At 53.9% G+C, this 24,715-nt stretch overlaps 1 protein-coding gene across 1 annotated transcript in view; it reads right to left on the bottom strand.

The window, feature by feature from the left end:
- CREB3L1 (cAMP responsive element binding protein 3 like 1) overlaps positions 1 to 24,715 on the bottom strand; it is a 35,164-nt gene that overhangs the window by 3,112 nt on the left and 7,337 nt on the right. The window contains exons 2-10 of the mRNA XM_029208474.1: positions 12,584 to 12,812; positions 9,276 to 9,460; positions 6,595 to 6,673; positions 4,634 to 4,791; positions 3,870 to 4,019; positions 3,658 to 3,716; positions 3,401 to 3,469; positions 1,309 to 1,408; positions 283 to 409 (exon numbers count right to left, since the gene is read on the bottom strand). Of these exons, the coding sequence (XP_029064307.1) occupies positions 283 to 409; positions 1,309 to 1,408; positions 3,401 to 3,469; positions 3,658 to 3,716; positions 3,870 to 4,019; positions 4,634 to 4,791; positions 6,595 to 6,673; positions 9,276 to 9,460; positions 12,584 to 12,812 (1,156 nt within the window). The remainder of the gene's footprint in view (positions 1 to 282; positions 410 to 1,308; positions 1,409 to 3,400; positions 3,470 to 3,657; positions 3,717 to 3,869; positions 4,020 to 4,633; positions 4,792 to 6,594; positions 6,674 to 9,275; positions 9,461 to 12,583; positions 12,813 to 24,715) is intronic.

Raw genomic sequence — 24,715 nt, 5'->3', positions numbered from 1 at the left:
CATGGGGGCTAGGGTGGAAACATTCCCGTTATTCCCTAAACCTACCCCCGCAAGCCACTCCTGGGTGGGCTGGGAATCAGGGGCTCTTCACTGTAGTCCTAATTCTATAACTAACATTGAACACATCATAGACCCTTTGGGGGCCTCAGTTTCCCCATCTGCAAAATGAGGAGGTAGAATGAGACGGCGCCAGCCCCAAACCTGGCTCCTCTCTTGTGTCTGGCTTCTGCTCAGAAGTTGGGGCTGGCGTGGGGGGAAGGCAGCCTGGCTCAGAGCACTCACTCTGACTGGCAGTGTAGACGCTGTCAGTGGCCATGGGGTCTTCCTTCACAGTCTGGGAGCCGGAGGAGAACTCAGGGAGGCAGGGCACGAGGGAGCCCAGCACCAGGACGAAGCACAAGGCTGCCACCTGGTAGTGGAGAGAGAGCGGAGGGGCTGCAACCCTGGCCACCCCTATCCTCCCCATGCCCCCGAGCCAATGGGGGCAAAAGGCTCAATATTTTTCCAGGAAAGCTGCTCCCGGAGGAGAAGGTAGAGGCTGTTGGGACATCTCAGCCCATTGTAGGGGGCCGCCCCAGGCAGTGCTAGAAAAGAGGGGGAATTGGCCAATGTGGTTATCACCGGTGGGGTGGAGGAATCAGGAAGGGAAGGAAGGGGTAGGTGTGGGAGGAGGCTGAGATTGGGGCAAGGCAGGGGGACGTATCTTCACACCAGATTCCCAGCAGGATTCCCAGGAAGATGGGCCAGCAGGAGGAGGTTAAGAGTCACAGAGCCCAAACTAACCCCTGCCTCTACTGGGGCTTTGCCACCTGAGAGCTTGAGGATCTCGGAGGGCCTGGGGAGTGATTAGCCAGGAGGCGACAGGCTGTACAGCTCCAGGAAATGTGGAAGAGGGGCTAGCAGAGGCCTGAGCCACAGCCTAGGCACCCACCCTCCATTCCAGAAAGAACCAGGTCCATACTTCCCCTCATCCCCCCAGCCCATCACTCCACTCCACTGGGCCTGAAGAAGCTGCCTCCTCACGGGACTTGCCCTGCCATCCTCTAGCTGAGTTCACGTGAGTCACTACACATCCACACCGTGTTAGAACTGGTCAGGGAAGGTCATGTTCTAGAAGGTTCCATGGACTTGGGGAAAAAGGTTGGGGTCTGCTGGACCCACTGCACCAGGTACTAGGATGGTTTACTCTGGTGACACCGCCCACAACATGGCCAGGCCCTTGAAGCTCTGCCCGCCCCCCACCCGTAGAAAGCCAGCCTGGGGAAGCCCTGTCCTCCTGTGGCCCTGCGGTGAGGGAACAGCACCTACCATGAGGCAGGTCCCAGTCTGGGTGGCAGCCATCTTGTAAGGTCTGGAGATCTTGTTGGTGACCAGAGTCTGGAGTTTCTGCAGCTGCTGGAGCAGGGTCCTGAGGAGGGCACAGCGGTCACCCGGCAGGTTCTGACCCAGCAGGCATCTCTGCCTCAGGGAGCTCTCCCGGGGAGGAGCTGGGCAGCCTCCAGACATGGCTTCCACGCCAGGTGCCCGTTTCAATCAAGACAGAAAAGGTCACCTCCCACGTGGCTCCTCTGTGGTGTGGCTGGGTCACCCTATGGAGGCTCAGGGGTGCCCCACGACGCGCTCCTGGCCAAAGGCGGGGGTTGGAGGAGAGCCTGGACCACCTCAGCTGAGGCCACTTTCTTTTTCTTACCCTGCACCAGCCACAGCTAAATTGACCCTCCCTCCTTTGTATCCATGGCACCTTGAGCTGATACGAAGGACACATCTGGCAGCTGCCTGGTATATGGTGAGGAGCAAGTGTCCAGGAAATGGTAGCTACCAGTTTTGTTAATTTTGTTGCTGTTTTTGCTTTTATCACAGCACCTGTAACACTTCGTTTATTTATGAATGTCTATGTCAGTCTCCTTCACTAACTATGGGCTCCCTGAGGGCAAGGACTGGGTCCCTCCCGGCGAGGAATCCTCTGGGTACCCACAGAGGGTGCCCAGCCCACCCTTGGTGAACAAATGTTTAATTCTCTCTTTCCTCCACCCAGCCGGTCGGTGGGGTTGCAGTTCCCAGAATGTACAGCAGGTGGCGAAACAGCTCCAAGGGCCTCGGCCTATTTGGGACTAGGGAGGAATCTGGGCCAGAGGAAGGGGGTGAGGGGTGAGGGCTCCCGCCCCCCATCCCTGAGTCAGGGGGGCATTCTCCAGGTCATTCAGGGGAGTGGCTGGATCCCGCTGGAGAAGCTGGGGGAGAAGGAAGGAAAGAAGGAAAAAGCCTTCTGTTGAGCACCTGCTACATACTAGCTGTTGTCTGTTATTTTAATTACTCCCAGCAAACAATTATTACTCTCACAAACCTACTGTGGGCTCATGGCTGGTCACTATCAAGAATTCAGAATAATAACAAGAAAAAACGAAGAAGAAAAGCTAACATGAATGGAACATTCTCAAATGCCAAGGACAGTGCTGGCCCTTTACTTGCTAGGTCTCATCGCATCGTCACATGAATCCTGGGAGATACTGCTTCTATCATCTCCATTTAGACAGAGAAACTGGGGCCCAGAGAGGTGTACGTAACAGTTTTTCCAGGGTCACAAAAATGGCACCCAGAGTTGTGACTTTACGTGGCTACTGCATGCCAGGCCCTGTGCGGGTTCCATACTAATGTTTCTCAAGCTTAATTGTGCACGTGAATCACCCAAGGATATTGTTGAAATGCAGATTCTGATTCAGTAAGTCTGGGGAGAGTCCCGAGATTCTGCATTTCTTTCTTTTTTTTTTTAAAGATTTTTTTGACGTGGACCATTTTTAAAGTCTTTATTGAATTTGTTACAATATTGCTTCTGTTTTATGTTTTGGTTTTTTGGCCGCGAGGCATGTGGGATCTTAGCTCCTCGAACAGAGATTGAACCCACACCCCCTACATTGGGAGGTGAAATCTTAACCACTGGACCGCCAGGGATGTCCCCTGAAATTCTGCATTTCTAACAAGCCCCCACGTGATGTTAATGCTGCTGGTCTGAGAAACTCGCTTTGGGTGGCAAGCATGTACACTGGTAGGTTCTAACTTTAGGGTGCATCAGAATTACCTGGAGCGTTTATTAAAACACAGATCATTGAACCCTCCCCCTGGAATTCCTATTCAATAGGCCTGGCATGAGGCCTGAGAATAAGCATTTCTAACAAGTTCCCAGGGGCTGCTGCTGTGCTGGTCTGTATCACCACATTTAAGCACCTTACCAGCCCTGTCTGGTATCTAGATGGGAAACTGAGGTTCCCAGGCTGCAGAGTCCCTGTTTCTGGGGTTCTGAACTCAGTGACCTCTCCTCTCTCCTGCCTCCCAGAGCTATGCCATAGCCAGGCACTGGCTGCAGGAGGGCAGGGGCCGGGGGGACGCAGGTGGCACCACCCACCTGTTGGCATTCTCCAGGGTCTCCACCTTCTTCCACAGTTCGTTGTTCTCGGATGTAAAGGTCTCCACCCTGCGGGGGCCAAGCAGGCACAGGCTCGGGGGCAGCCCCCAGACTCACTGCTGCCCCCTTAGCCCTGCCCACCAGCATCCTAGTCCCCGTGCCCCCCCACCCCTGTGAGAGAGGGCTGGGGCGAGCAGGCCAGGCTGGGGAGTGGGGCCCAGGCCACCCAAGCCGCCCACCTGCCCAAGACCTCTTACTTCTTTTCTAGACACTCCACGTACTCCTTCTTCTTACGGCGGCTCTCCTGGGCCGAGATCTAGAGGGGGAAGCCCCCAAGCGGGAGTTACCACAGCACATATCTGCTTCCTGGGGCTCCCCAACTTCAGGGCTGGCATCACCAGGGGAGCAGAGCCCTCCCCCCGAACCAGGGAAGCTCCAGGGCAGGGGCAGGGCCTGGCTCACGCTTTACCTTGTTCTTGATTTTCCTCCGGACCCTCTTTAAGGCCTTCTCCTCAGCTTTGGTGAGGGGGAGTTTCGTGGGGATGGGGTAGCCCTCAGCAATCAGGGTGCGCTTTTCCTCCTCCGTCAGGAGCAGTGGCCCCGACGTCCCCTGTAATTTCTGTGGGAAGGGTGACACGATAGTTAGGAACCAGACAGCCCCGCATTCAAATTCCAGCTCTGCCATTTACTCTTCGCGTGACTTGGGCAAGGCACTCAACTCACTGAGCCTTGGTCTCCTCATCTGAAAAAGGGGCAGATCTGAATTAAATCCAATAACATGTATCAGGTGCTCAGGACGTTGCTGGGAGCCTGGCATGTTTGGCCCTCCGTATATTGCTGGGGGTGGGGTGGTCCCGAGATCCCATCCTGGAACCCACAGCCTCAAAGCTTATTTGTCCAGGGCCCCCTAAACAGCACCCACCTCAGACATCCACCACCTCTTGGGAGGTTCCACACCCATCCCAGTGGATTCTGGGCCTCCTGAACATTGTTCTCCAAACAGTGCCCTTTGGGGGCAGCCTGGGCTGTCGCCCTGAAGGTGAGGAATGTCAAGCTCTAGTCCTGGCTCTGCAATGGTGTGGGTTCGGCAGGCCTCTTGGACTCTCTACCTGTTTCGTATTTACCCCAAGGCACTCCCATCTGCTGGGCAGGCACCTCTCTGAATTCTGATGGGGGTGGGGATCAGGCACTCAATTCCTTGACTCTAGGGTCAATCCACCCCCAGCTGCTTACGTGAGGGGCAGTGAGGAGCGGGGAGGTGGAGATGGCTGTGGAGGAGCGGGCCATGGGCCGGATGGGGCTGGAGGGGGGCAGAGAGCGGGGACTCTGGGAGCCGTCACTGTCGCTGCCATGGCTGCTGGGGGGCGTCGGAGGCATCTGCACCAGGTCCTCTGGGGAGAGCAGGAGAAGCCAGGTTAGCAGGGTGGCGCCCCAGCTCTGGTCGTACAGAGTTCAGCACAGCACGGGCCTAAGCCAGCCCGGAATGACTGTGGGACTGGCTGCTGGGGCCTTGACCGCTATAACATCGGAAGCCCCTCTGCCGTGTCAGAAAGACGAGCTGATGTCCCAGAAGACAATTCCTGAGTGCCACCCCATCTCTGACTCCACAGAAGCCTGGCTCCTTTAAGCCTGGTTCTTGGTGGGGATATCACAGAGGCTGGATTCTTGGGGTCCCTCCCCTACCCCTGACTTCACAGGGCTCAGGATCTTTGAGCCTCCAACTTGGCAACCCCAGGAGGTGACTGGAATCTGCCCATAGCAAGACCCATGGGGATCAGGCTGGGCAAGCCGCAGCCTCTGTCCCTTTCTTTCCACTGCAAAACCCCAGGGTGTCCATTTTCAACATCAGGGTAACAGGACAGCAGGCACTGGGCTTTCAGCAGATCCACCAGGAGCGCTACTCTCCCCAGCATGCCTTCTGTGCTGCCTCTCTGAGGCCACAGCATCAGGAAGATCGATGCTCTGCAGGTGGTCAGGAAGAGGCCTGGGCAGAGCCAAGAGGACCAAGAGCCTTGCTGCAGGGAGAGCTCCCAGGCCAGCACAGAATGCCCAGATTTAAGTCCAGGTGCGGGAACCTGGAGCTGACTGCACCGCAGAGCCGGGCTGAGGCTGGCAGGAGGAAGAGCAGCATCCTTCCGGGCTCGGCCCATGACTGCCTCCTGCAGGAGTCCCCTCTCCCTTCTTTGGCTCTCATTTGCCTATTATGGATGCCAGACTGTAAAGACCACTGAACTTGGACTCAGAGAGACCTGAGTTCAAGTCTTGACTGTTGCACCCCACAACTGTGTGACCTATAGTTATGTTTACTTAACCTCTCCCAGCCTTGCTTCCCTGCTGAATGGGGGTGAAAGGACTCCTTGCATGGAGCCAGGAGGATGCAATGGGCTAATGTATGGGAACACGCTTTATGAATTGAAGGGCACTCTACAATGTAAGGTGTTTTCACACTGGTCCCTTTCTACCTCCTGTTAATTCTGTATCTTCTCTCAGACGCTGGGACCAACTTGAGGGTGAAACTTGGGCCTTATTCATCTTTCTAAACCTTGTGGTACTTAGTCCAGGGCCTGAATAAGCACAGTAGATGCTTAATCAATGTTTGATGAATTAATGAGGTGGGATTGGAAAGATTCAGTTAGCCCTTTCTCTTTCTGGTCAATCCAAGAAGCTTCCTCTGTTCTCTTCTCCCCTGTCAGGTCTGGGGATGTGCTTTCAAGGCTTCCTGGGGATCTGCCATCTTTAATCCATAAACTGCTGTATAATTGGTGGTTTGTCTGTGGCTCACACTACTCTGTGATCTACTTGGGTACAGGGACTGTCTTCTCTCTCTGCTTACCCAGCTCCTGGGACTAGGAGATGTCCAGTGAACTCTAGTTGGATGGATGGATAAATGGATAGATGGATGGATGGACAGATAGATGGATAAATAAGTAGATGGATGGATGGACTGATGGCTATAGAGTGGACTTCAAGTAAAGAATGATGGGAGGGGTGAGAAGGTGTTGATAATAGTGATGACAGCTGTAGATTGTGTAAGAAGGGGACCGGAGGGATGGAGAATGGGCAGGGTGGGAAGGAGAGAATATTCTGGGGAGAGGTGGGAGGTGTCGAGGGAGATGGGTGGGCCAGACCAAGGGAGTAAAGAATGCGGTCTGCCCAAGACTGGAGAGGAAGAGTCCCTCTCTGGACACACTTACCTGGTGTCACTTTGAGGAACTGGTTTACCTCCTGAGGCTCTGCTTTGATCACTGGCAGCTGAGTCATCTCTCCCGGGGCCTGAGGAAGAGACAGGCCCAGCTCCGTCAGCTGCCCCGGGGGGCCCGTCCCCACCATGCCATCCAACCTCCCTCTCTCCCTGGGCCTGGGGGTCTGCCCTGCAGCATTAAGGAAGTATCTGGGACTTCCCTGGTGGTGCAGTGGTTGGGAATCTGCCTGCCAATGCAGGGGACACGGGTTCGATCCCTGGTCCGGGAAGATCCCACGTGCCATGGAGCAACAAGCCATGTGCCACGACTGCTGAAGCCGGCACGCCTAGAGCCCATGCTCCGCAACAAGAGAAGCCACTGCAATGAGAAGCCCGCGCACCGCATGGAAGAGTAGCCCCCACTCGCCGCAACTGGAGAAAGCCTGCGCGCAGAAACGAAGCCCCAACGCAGCCAAAAAATAAAAAATAAGTGGATAAATTTAAAAAAAAAAAAAAAAAAAGGATGTATCTGGGCCCAGGGTTCCAGGCACATTCCAGAGGAGCAGAGGCAAGTTCTCATGCTTAGAGAAATCAAGTAGACCTAAGAAAAGAGAATGGTGGCCAAGTAGCATTGTTTAGCCTCTAAGCTCAGAGAAAGGAGGGCCTCCTGTGGCCTCTGAGGCCAGGGCCATCTTTTTGGTGGAGGCTGACCCTACACTGACTGTGAGCCCATGTGGGTTGCCATGAGGACGGGAGGTAATGCCTGGCAGGTTGTAGTTGTTCAATGAGCGGTAACAACAGCACAGACGAAGGAGGCATTAACTGGCTGGGGGCCCAGGGAAAGCTCCCTGAGCAGCTGAAGTTTGAGTCCTGATGTATAAATAGGAGTATTCCAGATAAGGGATGGGGCAGTATGTAGATGAGGGGAGAGGCGTTCCAAGAAGAGGGAAAAGCATCTGCAAAGGCACAGAGGCCAGACAGAGCACAGCTTAGATCTGGAAACTGCAAGTATTAAGGGTGTCCAGAGTATAGGGGTGTGTGTCAGAGGTGGAATGGTGAGAAACAAGACCAGAAGATCTGGGGGGAGGGCGTGGGGAGGGGGTGAGTAGAATCCAGACAAAGAAGTTTGAAACAATGAGGAGCCCCTAATGGGTTTTTAAGCAAGGGACTGATAGAATTAGATTAATGCTTTAAATAAACATGCATTCCTCTTTCTTTATGCCATCCCAACTTGCTGTTCCAGAAAGGACATCAACAGGCATGGCTTCCTACACATGAGGACCAACACACATACAAGGGGTGTTCTCTTTGAGAAGGCGCTGTGCTGGGTGTTGGATTTCAGGGCCATCTCTCCCCTCCAGGTCTGCAGCCAGCAGAGAGGTCATGATATCGTGGGTGGGATCCAGAATCCCGAATTTAGGCAGGTGAGTAAGAATCCCAGGAGGTTAAGGCTGGCAGGGACCTTGGAGATTCCCTGGTCTACATCCCAGCTCAGGCCTCAAGTGACAGATGAAGGGACTGCGATGCAGTAGGGTGACAGCTCTCATGTGGGTCCCACGCTCATCATTGTCATACCAACTCCTGGTTCCTGTGCCTTCCACTAGGGGGTCTCGGCCTCACTAGAGTGGAAAGTGTGGGCTCTGGGGTCTGGCGGCTGAGTTTGGAATGCAGCTCCATTGCTTCTGACGGTGCAATGTGGGGCAAGTTGCTTAACCCCTTCCACCTCAGTTTCCTTCTCTGAGGCATGCGCACAGCTTCCAAGACCCTGGCTGCCACTGCCGTCATGCCTTCCCTTCCTGCTATGGCGAGGGCTGAGGAGTCGCAGAGCCAGTCCTAGAGGTGGTGCCCAAAGATCCTCCCCATTTGCAGCCAACCCTGAATCCTCAGGTCCCTGGTGGAGTAGGAGGGGCTGACCTTTCTCACTTTTGGTCCCGTACATTTTGATCAGGTGAGCTGAGTGGCCAGCAGGGGGCAGTGCCAGCCAAACCTTGACTCTAGGGATTTCAAGGTAACCCTCATGCTGTAGACTCAGGGTTAGGACCCCCTTAGCAGTAGTTCATGCTCCCATTTTACAGAGAAGGAAGCTGAGGAAAAAACAGGGAAGGCAACATGCCCAGAGCACAAATGAGAGCAGAGCTGGGACCCAGGCAGGGCGTCTCCCAGGAGCCAGGGGTCTGGGATGTCAACTTTGGATTTACAGCCAACTGCTCTTATCTATACATTCACGGGGGTGAGGGCTGGCATGAGGGTGTGGGTTAAAAATACTCATCTCATGAATATAAACAATTGAAATATGGCATCATTTTTATATTTCCATTTAGGTGTTTCTTCCTTTTTAAAAATCCAGACACTTTGAGAAAATTAAGTGGCCTGGGCTGTCTCCTTCCCTGAGACCCTGGACTGGGCCCCTGATGCCCAGCCCTGCCTGGGTCCCTGTCATTTTTCTTCTGCACACAGTGAGGGCCCCAGCTTATTCCGAGGGTGCTGTGGTTTGAGCCCGTTCTAGGATGGTGAAGGGATGGCTCAAGGGATGGGCAGGGGTCTGGTCTGGGAGTTCCGACTCTCAGTCCTGAGGGTCACATTGCTCCCTGTTCACAGAGACCCTGTGTGCACAGGGCTTTGGATTGCTCTTCCCACAGAGACCCATCATCCCTCCTCCCTCCCTCAGCCCCTACTAACAGTCCCCAGGCTCACCTGGTGGGGGATGGGCAGCCTGGTCAGGGGGCTGAGGCCCAGCAGCGGGGTGGTGGCCATGGCGGCAGCGGCAGCCATGGCTGAGGAGGCAGCCAGAGGGTCCATGGGCAGCTCCGGGCTCTGCTCCTGCTTCACCATGACCGAGCACAGTTTGTGTCCCAGCACCCACGCTCCGTGTTCCATATCTAGGGAAGGGGGCAGGACCCAGGCTCAGGGGACTCCTAGAACAGAGGGCTCAGCCCCTCTCCTGGCCCCTTGGAGCTGCTCTGGACAGGACTGTGGAGAGATGCTAGGGTATATCGGGAGGCAGGCGGAAAAGGGCAGGGGGCGGCGCTTGTGAGGTAGGAGGGCGGAGTGGGCTGGGGTCAGAAGAGGTGAGGGCATCTTCTTCATTCAGCAGTTTACAGAGTGGGCTTGGACAACAGACCCCTCCTGACTGGCTGTGTGACTTTAGGTAAGTTGCTTAACGTCTCTGAGCCTTAGCTTCCTCATCTGTAAAAGTACCCGACAAGAAGTGAGTGTTCAGTAAGTGGCAGCTATTGTGAATACAATTATTGTTATTCAGTAAACATCTGCTGGGCACCGGGCTAGGTGCTGGGGATCTGGTGAGAGTCACGAGCAGTTTAGTGCCGTTAGAACACAAAGGGAAGGAGAAGATGGGGTCAGAGAGGCCAGCAGGGATGGCGTGGCCTTGGAGCTGCGACTTTGTCCTAAAGGTAACGGGGAGGTACTGAAGAGTTTTCAGCATGCTCAGATTTGTAATGTTAAAAAAGATCGTTCTGCCTGTGTGTGCAGACTGGCCCGGCAGAGGGAGGCAGGGAGACCCGCAGGAGGCTGTTGAAATTGTCCAGCGAGAGAAGGTGATGCACGTGCTAAGGCAGTGGCAGTGGGGATGGAGAGGAAGGAACATACTGGAGACAAATTTAGAAGGAAGAATCCACAGGACCTGGTGCCTGGGGGGGCATGTGGGGAGTGAGGGCTGATGCTCAGGTTTCCCAGGGCAGTTTCCACCTCGTGGGCCTCCTGGCCTCACCTGGGTCACAGGGCTGCTGGGCATCCCCCCTTTTCCTGATGGGTGCCACTTGGAGTCAGCCCTGCCCTTGTTGGCCCCAGCGCCTGGCTCTGGTGAGGCAGAGGTCTGAGGAGCCAGCATGGGTGGGCTAGAGGGGACTCTAGCCTTTGGAACCCACTGTGGGTTGGGGAGAGGGGTCAGCAGCTGCCTGATCCCACCTCAGAGGCTAGGCCCCACCCTGCTGGGAGGCTGAGGGCCTCAGTTCTGGGCTGCAGGCTGCCCCTGGGCTCCAAGAACACCCACAATCTTCCCAAATTACAGGGCCAGCCCGCCGGCCTCCGGGAAGCTGCCCCCTGCAAAGGACCCACAGACAAACTGCTCTAAAAATAGACTTGGGGTGGTGAAGAATTGCCGGGCTGGGAGGCTGTCCACCCCACATGCTACCCTTCCCCAGGCTGGGGCCTGACACCCCATCGAGGTGACCTCCAGAGGCTGGGCTGAGGCCACGGCACACAGGGAAGTTGAGACCTCCACAGCCACAAGCCCTGGAGCCACTTAAAGCCCCAGAAGGTGTCCCTGCCCTCAAGCGGCTGGATGGGGGCTGGGTACAAAGTCCCGTCTCTGCCCCTGGGGAATCTCAAAGACCCTCAGAAGCAGCTCACACTTCTTGCACTGAGTCTAATTCTAAGCTCTTGCTGCATATGAATTTGTGTATTCCTCCCACCAACCCTGGCGGCGGGCACTGCTCTTCTGCCCATTTAATAGTTGAGAAGATTAAAATACTCACTCAAGACCATTGTTCTCCAAAGGGAAAGAGGAATAAGAGCCCTGTTCATGGTTCTAGACACGATAGTTTTAATAGGACTTTTATACACATAAGGAAATAGTCACTAATTATGTATATATATATATATATATATACACATATACACACATACACACACACACACACACACATATATGAAATGTGCTGGGCACTGACTGAGCTGGGTACTTTTCATATATATATTTTTAATCCTGGCCAGAATTCTCAAGATACCTAGTATCTTCATTTTGTAATTGAGGAAACCGAGGTCCAGAGAGGTTAAGCAACTTGTTAAAGATCACACAGCAGCTGGTTGAGGCGCCGGGATGCACACCAAAGCCAGTACCCTTTAGCGCCCCTTAATGCCGGCAAGTGTGGTGGGTGGCATGGGTGTGAGGTTTAGAATCAGGGGGCCTTCTTGCTCCCAAGTCCCTGCTCTGCATTTACTGTGTGCGTAACCTAAATAACTCAGCTTTCCCGAAGTCTCATTTTCCTTATCAGACAAATGGGGAGTATGATAAAAGTGATTCTGACCTCACCTGTGAGTTGTGAGAGACAAATGAGATAATAACACGAAGGTACTTTGTGAACTGGAGAGTGCTATAGAAATGTTTATTGTTATTCCCATTTGTAGATGAAGAAACTGAGGCTTATCAAGGCTAAGACATATGTCCAAATATGATGGAGCCATGTGAGGAAATGCCCAAAGAGACCATTTCTAGGTGGGGCACAGTCTGGAGTTCTCAAATGTTGATCACCTGAGAGGAAAAACTTAAAGGGCCCTTTGCTTAAAAGGGAGGGAGGTGGGGGAGAGGAGAGCTTTAGAGAACCCTACCTTTGGCAATAAAAGTAGGGTGCAGGGGAGTTCCCTGGTGGCCTAGTGGTTAGGATTCCGGGCTTTCACTGCCGGGGCCCGGGTTCGATCCCTGGTCGGGGAACTGAGATCCTGAGATCCGTGTGATGTGGCGAAAAAAAAAAAAAAATAGGGTGCAGGTGTTTCACCCAGGTAACATCTCAGAGGACATCACAGGTGGTAAGGTTGTGAGGTGGTAAGGTTCTAGAGTCTTGGTGACTTGTCCACATTTATTGTTTAATCCTCCCCTCCCCCCCAGCTGTTCCATCTAAGGCTGGTTCCCAGACCTAAGCATGCATCAGAATCACCTGGAAGGCTGGATCCTCCCCACAGGGTTTCTGATCCAGCAGGTCTGGGTGGGACCTGATAATCTGCATTTCTAACAAGTTCCCAGGTGTTGCCCCTGGTCTGGGACCCACCCTTTGCACATCACTGACCTAAGTCAGCCAAAGACCCTCTTGAGAAATGCCCTTCTGGGTCTGACTTGCGGAAGAACAAAAAGGCGGGGGGGCTCCTCTGAGAGGCTTTTGTGGGAGCCCCCTCGGGTCTGGTGTCCTTCCTCTGGGTCTGGTGTGCCCCCTCTGGGTCTGGTGTCCCTCCTCGGGTCTGGTACCCTGGGCCCTGCCACCCCTTCTTACCTTGGGTGGTATCCTCCATCTTGATGGGCACAATGGGGCTCTGAGGTGCCGAGTCACCGCTCAGGGAGTAGCTGTGCTCGGCCTGGATGCCCGGTGTGGGGGAGTCCAGTTCCATGTCCAGTAGAGGGCTCTTCTCGTCCAACACGGGGTCATCAAAGAAACTGCTGAACAGGTCGTTGGAGAAGTCCTCCATGTTCTCTGCAAAGTGGTCCAGGTGCTCAGGGAAGTGCTAGCAAAGGGGGAGGGGAGAGGAGGGAGTCAGCTCACCCTGGAAAGGGGACGCAGATGCTGCTCTGGTGGTGCCACCAGCCCTGCCACCACCACTGTCCCCACAACCTCCCCATTACTCTTCCCTCCATCATTAATACCACCAACAACAACACCAACTTCTCCCCAGCCCACGTCATCATACCAACTATTATCATTTCTATCACTCCTGTCACCCCATCATCACATTACTGCCACCACCACCTCCACCACCGTCTCTAGCCTCTCCGTCAGTATCCTCAAGGGTGAGTCCTGGATGGTGTGAAAGAATCCAGGTGATAGGGCACAGGGCTTTAGTGCTGGCTCTGTGACCTTGGTCAAATCACTTAGATTGCCCAAGTCTGTTTCTCAGTCCACCCTACTTCCTTCATGGGAGGACTAAGTACTAAAGAATAAGTGTATCTATGCCAGCAAGTTTGCATTCCAAAGGCAATATCAGTGACTTTTGTAGTCTCTTTTGCTGGAATGCAAGGTGGTGAGATTATTGAGGACGCTGCCCCCCTCATTAGTACAGTCCCCATTTGTCCACATGCCTCCAGTGTCTCCCTTTTCCCAGCCATTCTTTGTACCAAGAGATTAGGCTCCAGAGCCATATCATTTGGATTTGAATCCTGGCCCTGATGCTCCTAGCTATGACTCAGTGCCGTTCAAACTGTGGGTGGTGACTCATTAATGGGTTGTGAAATCAATTTAGTAGGTCACGACCAGAATTTAAGAAAACAGAACAAAATAGAGTAGAAAAATATCAGAGTGCACATAGGGAAGTTAAATACTTGGTAGATTTTTTTAATCTCAGTTTTGTATGTGTGTGTGTGTGTGTGTGTGTGTGTGTGTGTGTTCTTGGGAAGGATGTCAAATATATTTCTTAGAAACAAAATAGTCTGAAAAATATTGGTCTCCACGATCCTGGGAAAGTTGATTAATATCTCTATGTTTCATTTCCTCCTTTGTACAGTGGGGATGATAATAGTTCCTATCTGCTAGGGTTATTGTGAAGATTAAACAAGTTAATGCATGTCAAGCACTTAGAATAGTCCCTGGTACATAGTAGCTACTCAACAAACCTCTTATTAGTAAAGCATCCAGTGGCTGGCACATAGGAGGTGTTTGTTTTTTCTCTCTAAAGAATTATAAATATGTAAGGAAATGTTGTTCGTTCTTTTTTTTTTCTGGCCGCGCCACACAGCATGTGGGATCTTAGTTCCCTGACCAGGGATTGAACCTGAGCCCCCTGCAGTGGAAGCACAGAGTCTTAACCACTGAACCGCCAGGGGAGCTCCCTGTTCATTCATTTTTTACTGACTGAATGAATTTGCTGGGGCTTTGCTTCTGGCCCTGGGGTCCCACCTGGAGAGTGGGTAAGGACTGACTTCTGGAGTCCGGAGTTGTTGGCTTTCTGGCCTGGAATACTTGGAGCCTGTCCTAGTCTGGAAGGGATGAGCAGAAAAGCCCTCTGTCTGAGAATAAGATTCAGAGCCACATGAGCATCTGTGTGTGGGGGGCAGGGGATGAGCCCAAGCTCTGCAGATAAGCTTGCTTTTGACTCCTAGCTCACTCCTTGCTAAGTTTACTTCACTTCTCTGGGTCTCAGTTTCCTCATCTGTAAGGGGGAAATAATAGTTCCTACCTCACAGTGTTGTAATGAGGATCAAATATTTGTTAGGTGCTTAATGCTACCCTCATAGGATTATGAGGATAAAATGAGGAAATACATATAACACATGTATACAAATAACATACGTATATATCTGTACAGCAAACACATGTAACACTGAGAACAGGGCCTGGAATGCAGTGAGTGCTCAACAACTGTTAGCCATTGTTATTATCAAAAGCCTAACTCTGGGCCTGAGGTGAACGGAGCCTGGAGCCAATGCAGGGAGGTGGCTTGGTCCTTCCCCCAAACAAAGCATGGATCAGAGAATCCATGATAAAATGAGTTCAGAAACCCATCGTCTTAAGTACTCTCTCCTCTCCCCAGCTTGTCAGAACTTACCATCCCTATCCTACACTTTTCTTGTGGTTTTAACTTTCTGAAGTGCTTTCATACACATTGTCTTATCTAATCCTTACAATTACCCAAGGAGACAAGGAAGTTGCATATCTATATTTGACAGGTAGGGAAACCGAGGCTCAGGGAGCCAAGGAAAGCAGGGAAGCATCCACAACCACAGTCACACCCCAGTCCTCCTCCAATGGCAGCAGACGTTCCCCTCATCGGGAATTGCCTGCCTGTCAGACTATGAACTCCCTGAGGTAGTAGGGTCTGGACTTGTTTACCTGCTGGGTCCCATCCCCTGGCCCAGGATAGACACTCAACAGCTATTGGTGGAGGGACAGCGCCTTGTACCCCAGAGGGCAACGCCATCAGTATGTCATTCGTCCCATCAGTGCCTGGGGTGAGGCAGTACCAGGAAGTCAGAGGCTGAACAAGACTCCAAGACTGTGATCTCAGCCAAAGGCCATTTACAGTGTGCAATGCCCCCCAGCCACCTAGCCAGCCACAGTCTGGACTGTGCTAGCTACACCCTCAGCACAGTCTGGGTCAGCCCACCTGGGGGCGCCCTCTCTCCCCCTCTGTCTCTCTCTCTCTCAGGGTCTCTGAAAGGCCTGGTGTGAGGCCCAGCGGGAGGGGGTTGTGAAGAGCCTAGTGAGTCAGCTGCTAAGGTATTTCTGTAGCAGCTGCTTCTCAGGCGATAAGCGTTTGCCAAGCCCTTTCCCCGGGCCTGGGGGAGGAGAGAAGCTTCCTCCAGTCTGGGCCGGGGTCCCTAAAGGATTCCAGGCAGATGAGCCAGGTCCTCCTCAGAGACCCCTTTTGGGGTGCCCGCAGGCACCTGCTGAGGGAGATCAGTTGGTCCCTGCTTTGTGAGTAGTCCCACCCCACCTGCTGGAGACAGCAGCAAAGGCCCAGCAGGACAGAGCTTCCAGAGGGTGGGAGCCAAGTGGAAGGGGAGGGCGGCCAAGGGGCAGGCGGATTGGGGGTGGGGGACACTCAGAGAACCCAGTCCTCCTTGCTCAGGGCTTCCCTGTGTGCTGGGTGGACCTCTGGGGGCAACGGTGGGATGTCCCATCATCCCCAGGCCCACCTCCTGCTCATGCGAGCATGCCAGAGGGCCTCCCTTTAGAGAGCTTTGAGCCCTATTTCTATCTGGTGTCTGGCCTCTCAGAGCAGCCCAGTTATGGCTGGTTGATACCATCAATTTAGAGGCAGAAGGGACCTGAGAAAGCCCATGGTCCACGCCCCCTCTCCCCACTTGCTAATGAGGAAACAAGTCCAGAGAGGGACCTACCAGGGTCACACAGTGAATTGGTGATGCTGAGGGAGAGGTTATCCGCAAAGGAATGTGGAGCAACTTCTCCTTCGTGTCCTCTCTTCTTCCTCTGTACCCACCCTCCCCCCAGCCCTGGAAAGCCCCCTCTGGAGATCTCAGGCCTCCTCAGCTTGAGCAAGGCCCCTTGTCCCTTCTCCCACGCCCCCAAAACCACACCCAGCTCTTTCTCCAGTTCACACACAAAAAGTTCAGGTTTCAGACTACCTGATGGAAAACGATTCGGGCAGCGAGTCAACGTTCTGAGGGGGATGGGGTTCTACTGGGGGTGAGCGTCCTACCGGGGGTGCCTTTCCAAGCAACTGGGGTGGGAAGCCAGAGAAGGAAATATTATGATTTGTTTCCCTCCTTGTTGAAGACTTTTTCCAACAGTCTTGCCAATGTAAGCTCCTTCCCGGCTGCCACGCGCAGCCGGCGCCGGCTCCCCTCTCTTGGAGGACAGGTCCCGAGCTCTCGGGCTCTCAGCCCCGCGCACCCCTCCCCCTCCGCAGCATCTCCTCCCGGAGCCGGGTCTCAGTCGCCGACCCTTTAAGTTTAAAGGAGAGTGTCCAGTCGGCCCCGCGTGCCCAAGAGAGGTTAACGCCTGCGCGCGGGGGGCCGCCCCGCGCCGGAACCCAGCATGCTCATTGGTCGGATCTGCGGAGGTCGTGGCCAATGGGAGGAGGCTGCGAGACACCCGCCGCTGGAGCCGCGGGGAGGGGGAGGGAGGAGGGCACTGCTCGCGCCGGGGAGGGCTCGCGGCCTCCGCCGAAGGCGCGAGCTGCGCAAGGTTAGAGTGTGTTTGTCTTGTGTCCCTTTCTGCACCTGAGGCAGAGGCAGAAATGGCCCCTTTGAGCTTTCAGGTGCGCCTGGCAGTTCTGTGGTGCCCTAAGACCCTTATCAGCTGCGTGGCCTCGACCCTGCGCCGGGAGCCCGAGGAAGTGAAGACAGAGGGGAGGCCAGGCCCCAATTCTTAAATTCCTTCGCGGCTCTTCCAGCTCAGCGACTTCCTTCCCTCCTCGAATAATCCTACCTTGGGCGCATTGATGGGGCAACGGGAGTCTCTGTCCCAGGTAGGGGGAGGTGGGACACTCCAGGGCGGTAATAGCGCCGTCTGAGGCTCCTCTCAGTTCCCTCCCCTAATTCCTCCCTGGGGGTCGATGCAGAGAGAAGGAAAAGCTCTGGGGGCGCGGCTGTCACCTGAGGGTGTGTGTGGGAAAGAGGTTCCCCCACCTGCCGCAGCCTGAGAGCGCCCCCTTCTCTCTGGTCCCTACCCCTCGGCGCCTGCACCCCCATCCCGGGCCCCTCCCCCTCCCCCGGTCCAGGCTGATTCAGTCTGTGTTTGGGGGAAGGAGGGAGGAGGCCGGAGTGGGTCCAGGCTGAGCTGTGGGATAAGGAGTGGGGGGAATGCCGAGCCCGGACATTCCTTCCGAGAGAGTGAGCTCTGGGGAGCGATGGGAGGAGAGTCCTCTCACATTTCCCCTTCCCCTCCCCCGCAGGTTAGCCCCCCCCCCACCTCCTCCACTGACCCATACATTCCGGGACGGTTACTTGCCTCGTGGTCACTAGAAAATTGCCCCCATTTCTAGCTGAAGGGCAACCAGCCTGAGTCACTGTTGTGCCCTGTGTGTGGCGGTGAGGGGTGGGGGGTAGGGTCGAGAGAGAGCAGGGAGGGGCTTGGGGAAGGGAGGCGGGCCCCTGGGTACCCAGTGGTCCTCCTAGTCCTGAAGCATCACCATCCAGTCATTTGGGGATAGGGGGAGATCCAGGCATCTTCCCAGAGCTAGACTGGAAGGCTGTCCTATGAAGGAAAAAAGGCCCTAGACTCAGACTCAGGAGGCCCCCGTTCAAGATCCATCTGTGCTGTGAGACCTGGGCAGGGGCAAGTGGTGTCTCCTCTCTAGGCCTGTTTCCCCATCCATTCCCCAACATAGTCTGTGTTCCTACTGAGGCAGGGGTGGCAGGCATAGGGTGAAGTGGACTAGTCGTCAGAAAGTGGCCTCTTTTCCTCTGCTCTGGCATCTCTGGGGACTGTGAAGGGACAGAGCCAGTTTTCCTCATCCCTGGAGCCAGCCCCTCCCTGAGCCTTCCTGGCAGGGCACAGGGGTGAAGGGAAGCACATTGTTCCAGCCTCCAGCCTCACTCTCACCCCCATCCCCACAGGCCCGGGGAAGGCGGCTGCTGAGGTTTCATATTTTCCCCCTACCGCACTCTTCACCACAGAGCCCAAGTCCAAATAAGCAGAAATGCTTCCCTGTGTGTGTGTGTGTGTGTGTGTGTGTGTGTGTGTGTGCGCGCGCGCATATGTGCACATGCTACACAGACGTGGGCTGTGAGGTTCTTTCTTACACAGGGAAACACCATCTTCCTGACACCACACAACATAAGATCCCCACATTTAGACACATTCAGACTGTTCCCTATACAGCCTGGCACAGATACTAATGCACATACACACTCTCTGGGCTCACATAGGCTGACACTGGCAGGCACTGACACAGACCCAACAAGGAAACACTCCTCAGATGTGATCAGACAGACACAGACTCCCATGTGCGCACACACACACACATACGTGCAGTTACCCGAGACAGTCACGGTCATAGACGTGGGCATGCACACTCTCACACAAACACACACAACATCTCACAACACCACAGCGCTGAATGCTGACTGTGCCAAGCCACATGCCTGAGTCATGTGACCCCCAGCAAGGGAGCGTTGGGAGTCCCGGGCTTGCCTGGGGCTGGGACGGTGAGGGCTGGGACTGGAGGAAGAGGTACCATGGGGACTGAGCTTTCCCGTGCCTGTGCGCTGGAGAAAAGAAGTGGGAGAGGAAAGGGCAGGCTGGTGCCCACCACAGGCTGCCGCTGTGCAGAGCAGGGTCCACGGTCTCTGCAGCCCCCAGCCCTGTTAGTCTGGCTCTCCAGTTCCCCCTCCTGACACTGTGGTAGCCCTTCCCTGGCCAGACCACAGGTCCCTCAGGAAAGTGAAGAGCTGGCCTACAAGTTCCCAGCCAGCCCCTGGCATCTTCTGACCGGGCGGCCCATGTGCTGTGGCGCAGCCTTGGGGTGGGTGCCAGGTACTGTCTGGGCAGAAGGAAGCGATGGCCGCTAGTGCCGCCGCCCAGGGCTGGGATTAGCTGTGACTGGCACCACTGAGGGCACAGCAGCCCAGGGTCTGGCTGCTGGAGATGTTGGTCCCTAGGCAGCAGCCGGAGGATCCCTGTGGGACAGCTCAGGACACTGGAGACTAAGTGCCAGGGCTGGCGCTGGGGGCCTCTGGAGAATAAGGGCATCTAGTCCCATCCACTTATTCATCACTCGTGCATTTGTTCAGTGTTTACTGAGGACCTACTGTGTGCCCAACCCTGTGGATACAGAGATGAACAAAGCCCAGTTCCTGCTCCCAAAGGGCTTCCTGACTAGTGGTGTGACCACCCATTTATGAAGGTAGGTGCAAGGCTTGAACTCTGATCTGTCTCCAGAACATTCTCCACCTTGGGATCTTCTAACATAAATATGACCATGTGACTCCCCTGCTCACTATCCACTAATGACTTCCGCTGTCCTTAGGCTAGTTTCCAACTTCCTTAGTATAGCTTGAAATGATCCAGCCATGTCACCTCTGTGTCTCGCTGTGTCCGATTCTCATCTGTGTCTCCAAAGCCTAGCACTGGTCCCAGCACATGGTAGGTGCTCAGCTCTTTGCTGAGTGACTGAGCGACTGAGTGGGCGAATGAAGGAATGTGCCAGTGAGCAAATGGACTGAGGCCTTTCCTTCTGCAGCTGAGCCTCCAGGAGTGACTGCCCTGAGTTCCGCTCTGCTGCCAGCCTGCTTCTGCCCCAGGCAGTTTCCATGCGCCTGGACGCCTTCCCTCGGCTCCTCCCTGGTGGGGCCCGTTGCACCCATTCTCTGGGTTGTTCTTTCCCAAGGCCTTTTTGCTCTTAAGCCCCAGCCAGACCAGGTACCTGGGGACCACAGCCCCCAACTCAGCTCTGGAGGAGCTGTCCCCAGGGTTAGGCCAGGTCCCAGAGGATAAACGGAGCCCAGTGGCCAACCGGCCGAGCTGCTCTTCCGGCCCCTGGCCAGCTGGAAGGCCCTCTTGGGCTGGAGCCTGCCACCAGGCTCTGGCTGGAATTCCCTTGGCCTCTTCCCTCTCCTCTGTGCACTCAGCATTCGGCCTCTGGCTTCCTCAGCGGTCCCGGGCCTGTCTGAGTTGTCCTCAGGTTTTATTTTTGGAAGAAGTTGCATTCTCTCTCCTTATTTACTCCCTTCCTTCAGGGAAGGTGTGGGACCCCTGGGCTCGGCTGGGGATCAGGCTGTGACTCCAGCCCCTGGGGTTTGGACTTCCCTGGGGCTCCAAGGAGGGGACCTCCAAAGATTCCTGACCGATCTGATGCTTCAAAGCCATCTGACTCTGCCCTCCTTCCCCCACCCAGTGTGTGACTAATGCCTGCCCCTGCCCTTCTTGAAGAGCCCCACGATAGCCAAAAGAAATCATTACAATTTTAGAGCTGAAAGGAATTCTGGCATCATTAGGTCCATCCCCATTTACTTGTAGAAGCAATGTAGTTCAATGGTTATAAGCAAGAGAGGCAGACAGATCCAGTTCTAATCCTGGCTCTGCGGCCTACTGTGTAGCCTTGGGCAAGTTACTTAACCTTTCTGAGCCTCTGTCTCAGCTATGAAATAGGGGTACTTATATCTACGCCACCTGTGAAGTTGCTGTGAGGGTTAAATGAGACAACATTTGTAAAGTGCTCTGTACAATGCAAGACACATAGAAGGCTCTTTTCAAATGTAGCTATTATTATTATTATTATCATTATTATTACAGAGAGGAAAACTGAGAGCCAAGGGAAGGAATGGACTTGCCCAGGATCACACAGCTCAAGGTAAGCAGCCATTCCCAGAGTCTTTCCTCTGTCTCCATCTCCCTTCCAAGGAGAAGGGAGGGGGCAGGCACCAGCCCAAAGGAGGAATCGCCTTGAGTCAGTCGCATGGGCAAACCCCTGGGTCTTCCATGGCTGCCTCCTGCATCAGGCCCGGGCCCTCCTCTGACTCAGGCATTTCCTCCACTGCCCTAGGGGCTTCTTGCTTACTGGGGGTGAGAGGTCTAGGGAGGAGACCCCAGGCTGAGGGTCCACCTCAGCCCCAAGGTGGACCCCAGGCCAGCGGGACTATGAGAGGAGGGGGAAATGCTGGGTCCTGACATCACGGAGCAGAGAAGCTGGAGCCACAGCCATGCAGGCCAGCTGGGGCCCTTCCAGCACGTCCAGATGTCTCAGGAATGTGCTGAGCTGGGAACCACCTCACTCCTTCCCTCACCACCCCCAAGCCCTCATCCCCTCATATGCTTGCTCAAGTTCTGCCTCTGCCCCGCCTCCTACCCTTCCTCTTTCATCTCTCCCTGGGAGAGCCTCGTGTCCCACTGTCCCTCTGGTTCCTTGCCACAGTCCAGCTGCCTCTCAGACCTCTGAAGGGGTCACCAGAGGCAAGAGCCCTTCCCCTTCTGCAGACCCCCTGGTCTGACTGTGAAGGGGGCGGGGGCGGGGAGATGGAAGCCTGAGCTAACTGGGAGGGGAAAGTTCGGAGCAGACAGTGCCTGCCAGATCGCAAATGTGGAACTGGTTTGCAGCCCTGGGAGAGAAAGGGGTGAAGGCTTTGGGGTGGTAGAGGGCAGGGTTGGGCCTCTTCTCCGGGAGGATGATGAAAGGGGCTTTGGGTATCTTGTCCCAGTTGATGGGTGGGAGGGCCAAGGAGAGGAGGTGCCAAGCTGGGCTGGGCTCAGAAGGAGGGCTCAGATCCTTCTAGGCCGCTGGGATCAATGGGGACGTGCTTTGCCTGATAGTGGAGGGTCCTGAGAGGGTGAGGGAACCCCATTAGGGTCTTGGCATTGGGCCAGGAGGCACGACATGGTTCAGACTGGAGCTCTCAGCCCCAAAGAGGGACAGCTTGTGTCTCCGCAAGGGTGGAGTTGCCTTGGGCCTCCCCAGGCCAGCCTGGCCCCAAGTGCTGGGGATGAGAGAGCCAGAAGGGAACTGGTGCTCCTGGCTAGTGTGAGAGTGACATCAGGGCAGGGGGTAGAAATCAGAGGAGAGAAGGGACCTGGGGTCAGTTGCTGCCTCGGCCTGCTCTGGGCACAGAGAGGAGCCCACAATGCTGTCTTGGGGGAGAGGCCCTGATCATCCAGACAGGCTGACAGCTGGGACGCCCTAATGGACTCTAGACCTCCTAGCACTGACACGGTTCAGGGGAGCAGGGACCACTGCCCTGTCCAGCTCAGAACTATCATTGAGAACTATCACTGGCTCCCTTCTGCCTGCTGAAAAAACTCTCAGCTCCTAAGCACAGCATTCAAGTTTTGTCACAAATTGATCTCAACTTTCCACTATAGTTGGAACCCCTCATCTTTCCTTTCCCTCCAGCCTCATTGGATGACTGCTCCCAGTTCCTTAAACCTGCTGTAAGCTCCATGGCTGCAGGGCCTTTGCTGGTACCATTCCCTGTGCCTGGAAGGCCTTTGCCTTTTATCTCCTCATTCTAACTCCTATCAGCCTTTAAGGCCCAACTCAGTGCTGCTTCCGCCAGGAAGGCTTCCTTGATCACCCAGCTGGAGGAGTCCTCTCCATCTTATACCACTGTAGCATTCATCGGCCACTGGTTAATATCATGTCTTGAACTCTGATTATCTACAATGGGACCCATCTCTCCTTCTAAACTTTAACCACCTTGAGGGTAGGATATAGGATGGATTTCATCCTTGAACCCTCTGCAGGGCTTCACACAGGGACTGGCATACAGTATACCTAATAACAATAATAGCTAATATTTATATGCCAGGCACTGTTCTAGTTCCTTCCATGCAGTACCTGATTTAAGTTTCAGAAGATCAGGTAGGTACTGTTAGTACTGCCATTGAATGGTTAAGGAAACTGAGGCACAGAGAAGTTAAGTAGCTTACCCATTTTATTCAGGTAGCAAGTGGCTGAGCCAGGATTTGAACCCAAGCTCTGATTACAGAGCTTGTGCTCTTAAGCACACATGACAACACTGGATGTTGAAGGAATAATGATCAATTTCCTGCTGTCCCATCCCAGCACCTAGGGCCAGATACAAAATATGGGCCCCCATTCCAGGCACTGGGTCCTCACATGGGGCCCCATATTTGCTCATCCCTGGCCATCCCTCTCCTGATGCCCAGAAAGACATAGCCCTGAGAAGAGGCCTGGGGTCTTTTGCCTTTACCCAAAGAAAATAGCCTTTCAGCTCCAGAGAGGTCCAACAGGTAGGCAAACAAAATCCCTATGGTTAGGGGTCAACAAAGGCATGAAGATGGGACATTCCTCCAAGGGCAGTCCAATGCTGAGGACCGTCCTTTTGGGCAGGGACAGCAACAATCAGAATGAAAACAGCAGCAACAACTACTGTTTATAGAGGGCTTGCCGTGTGCCATGCACTGTGCTAGGCTCTTTGCAAGAGTTGCCTAACTGAGTCCTTGTAAGAACCCTGTGTGCTACAGTCATCCTTACTTAATGGATGAGGAAAATAAGCTCAGAGAGGTTAAGGCACCTGTCCAAGCTCACACAGATGACAAATGGTGAGAGCCAGAATTTGCTCCCAGGTCTGGGCAGGGCTAAAACCAACCACTAATGGTCACCCCACGCCACCTCAGGTATGGCTTGGCTCCCCAGCGCTTGTCGGGGTATCTGCCTTCTGACCTGTGGACTTGCGGTCTGGTCAGGTGGTGTCTGGGAATAGACACCAGGTCTCAGGAGAATTTCTGTTCAGAATCTGCCCAGAGTGGAATGGATTTAGAGTCTACAGCTCAACTTTTCCCCAAGCTCATGCAACTTTGAGAGCCCAGGATATTGAGAGCTGGGTCGATTTCTTTAGCTGGGTAGTGAGTACCCAGGTATCCATTTTATTACACTTTGTAATTCATATACATGCATTATATATATTCTCTTATGTGCATGATATATTTCATAATAGAAAAGGCCACCATAATTAGGAGATTGGGATTAACATATACACACTACTATATATAAAACAGATAACTAACAAGGACATACTGTATAGCACAGGGAACTCTACTCAATATTCTGTAATAACCTATATGGGAAAAGAATCTGAAAAAGAATGGATATATATATATATATATATATATATAACTGATTCACTTTGTTGTACACCTGAAACTAGCACAACATTGTAAATCAACTGTACTCCAATAAAAAAAAGAAAAAAGAAAAGGCCATCATGATAGAGTGAAAGGTAGATGTAGGATTTAGGTTAAGATTCACTACTTGATAAATAAAATCCACCTAAAAAAAGAAAAGTACCATCAAAGCTGAAGTGTGGGAGTGTCCTTTCTCCCATTACCCATCCACCCACTCGTTCATCCATCCATCACCGCTTCTCACTCCTTCCTTCCATCTATTCAATAAATAAACATTTCCTGAGCACCCAGTCACTATAGCTATAACTAGTGAATAGATAAAAACAATTGCCTGACACTCCCTGCCCTCAAAGAACTCTCAGTCTAGTTTAG

The sequence above is a fragment of the Monodon monoceros genome, unplaced genomic scaffold (genome assembly GCF_005190385.1).
Source record: "Monodon monoceros isolate NGI ecotype Baffin Bay Population unplaced genomic scaffold, NGI_Narwhal_1 Super_Scaffold_7, whole genome shotgun sequence".
In the NCBI taxonomy this organism is placed as follows: Eukaryota; Metazoa; Chordata; class Mammalia; order Artiodactyla; family Monodontidae; genus Monodon; species Monodon monoceros.
This window is presented reverse-complemented; position numbering and strand designations above follow the sequence as displayed.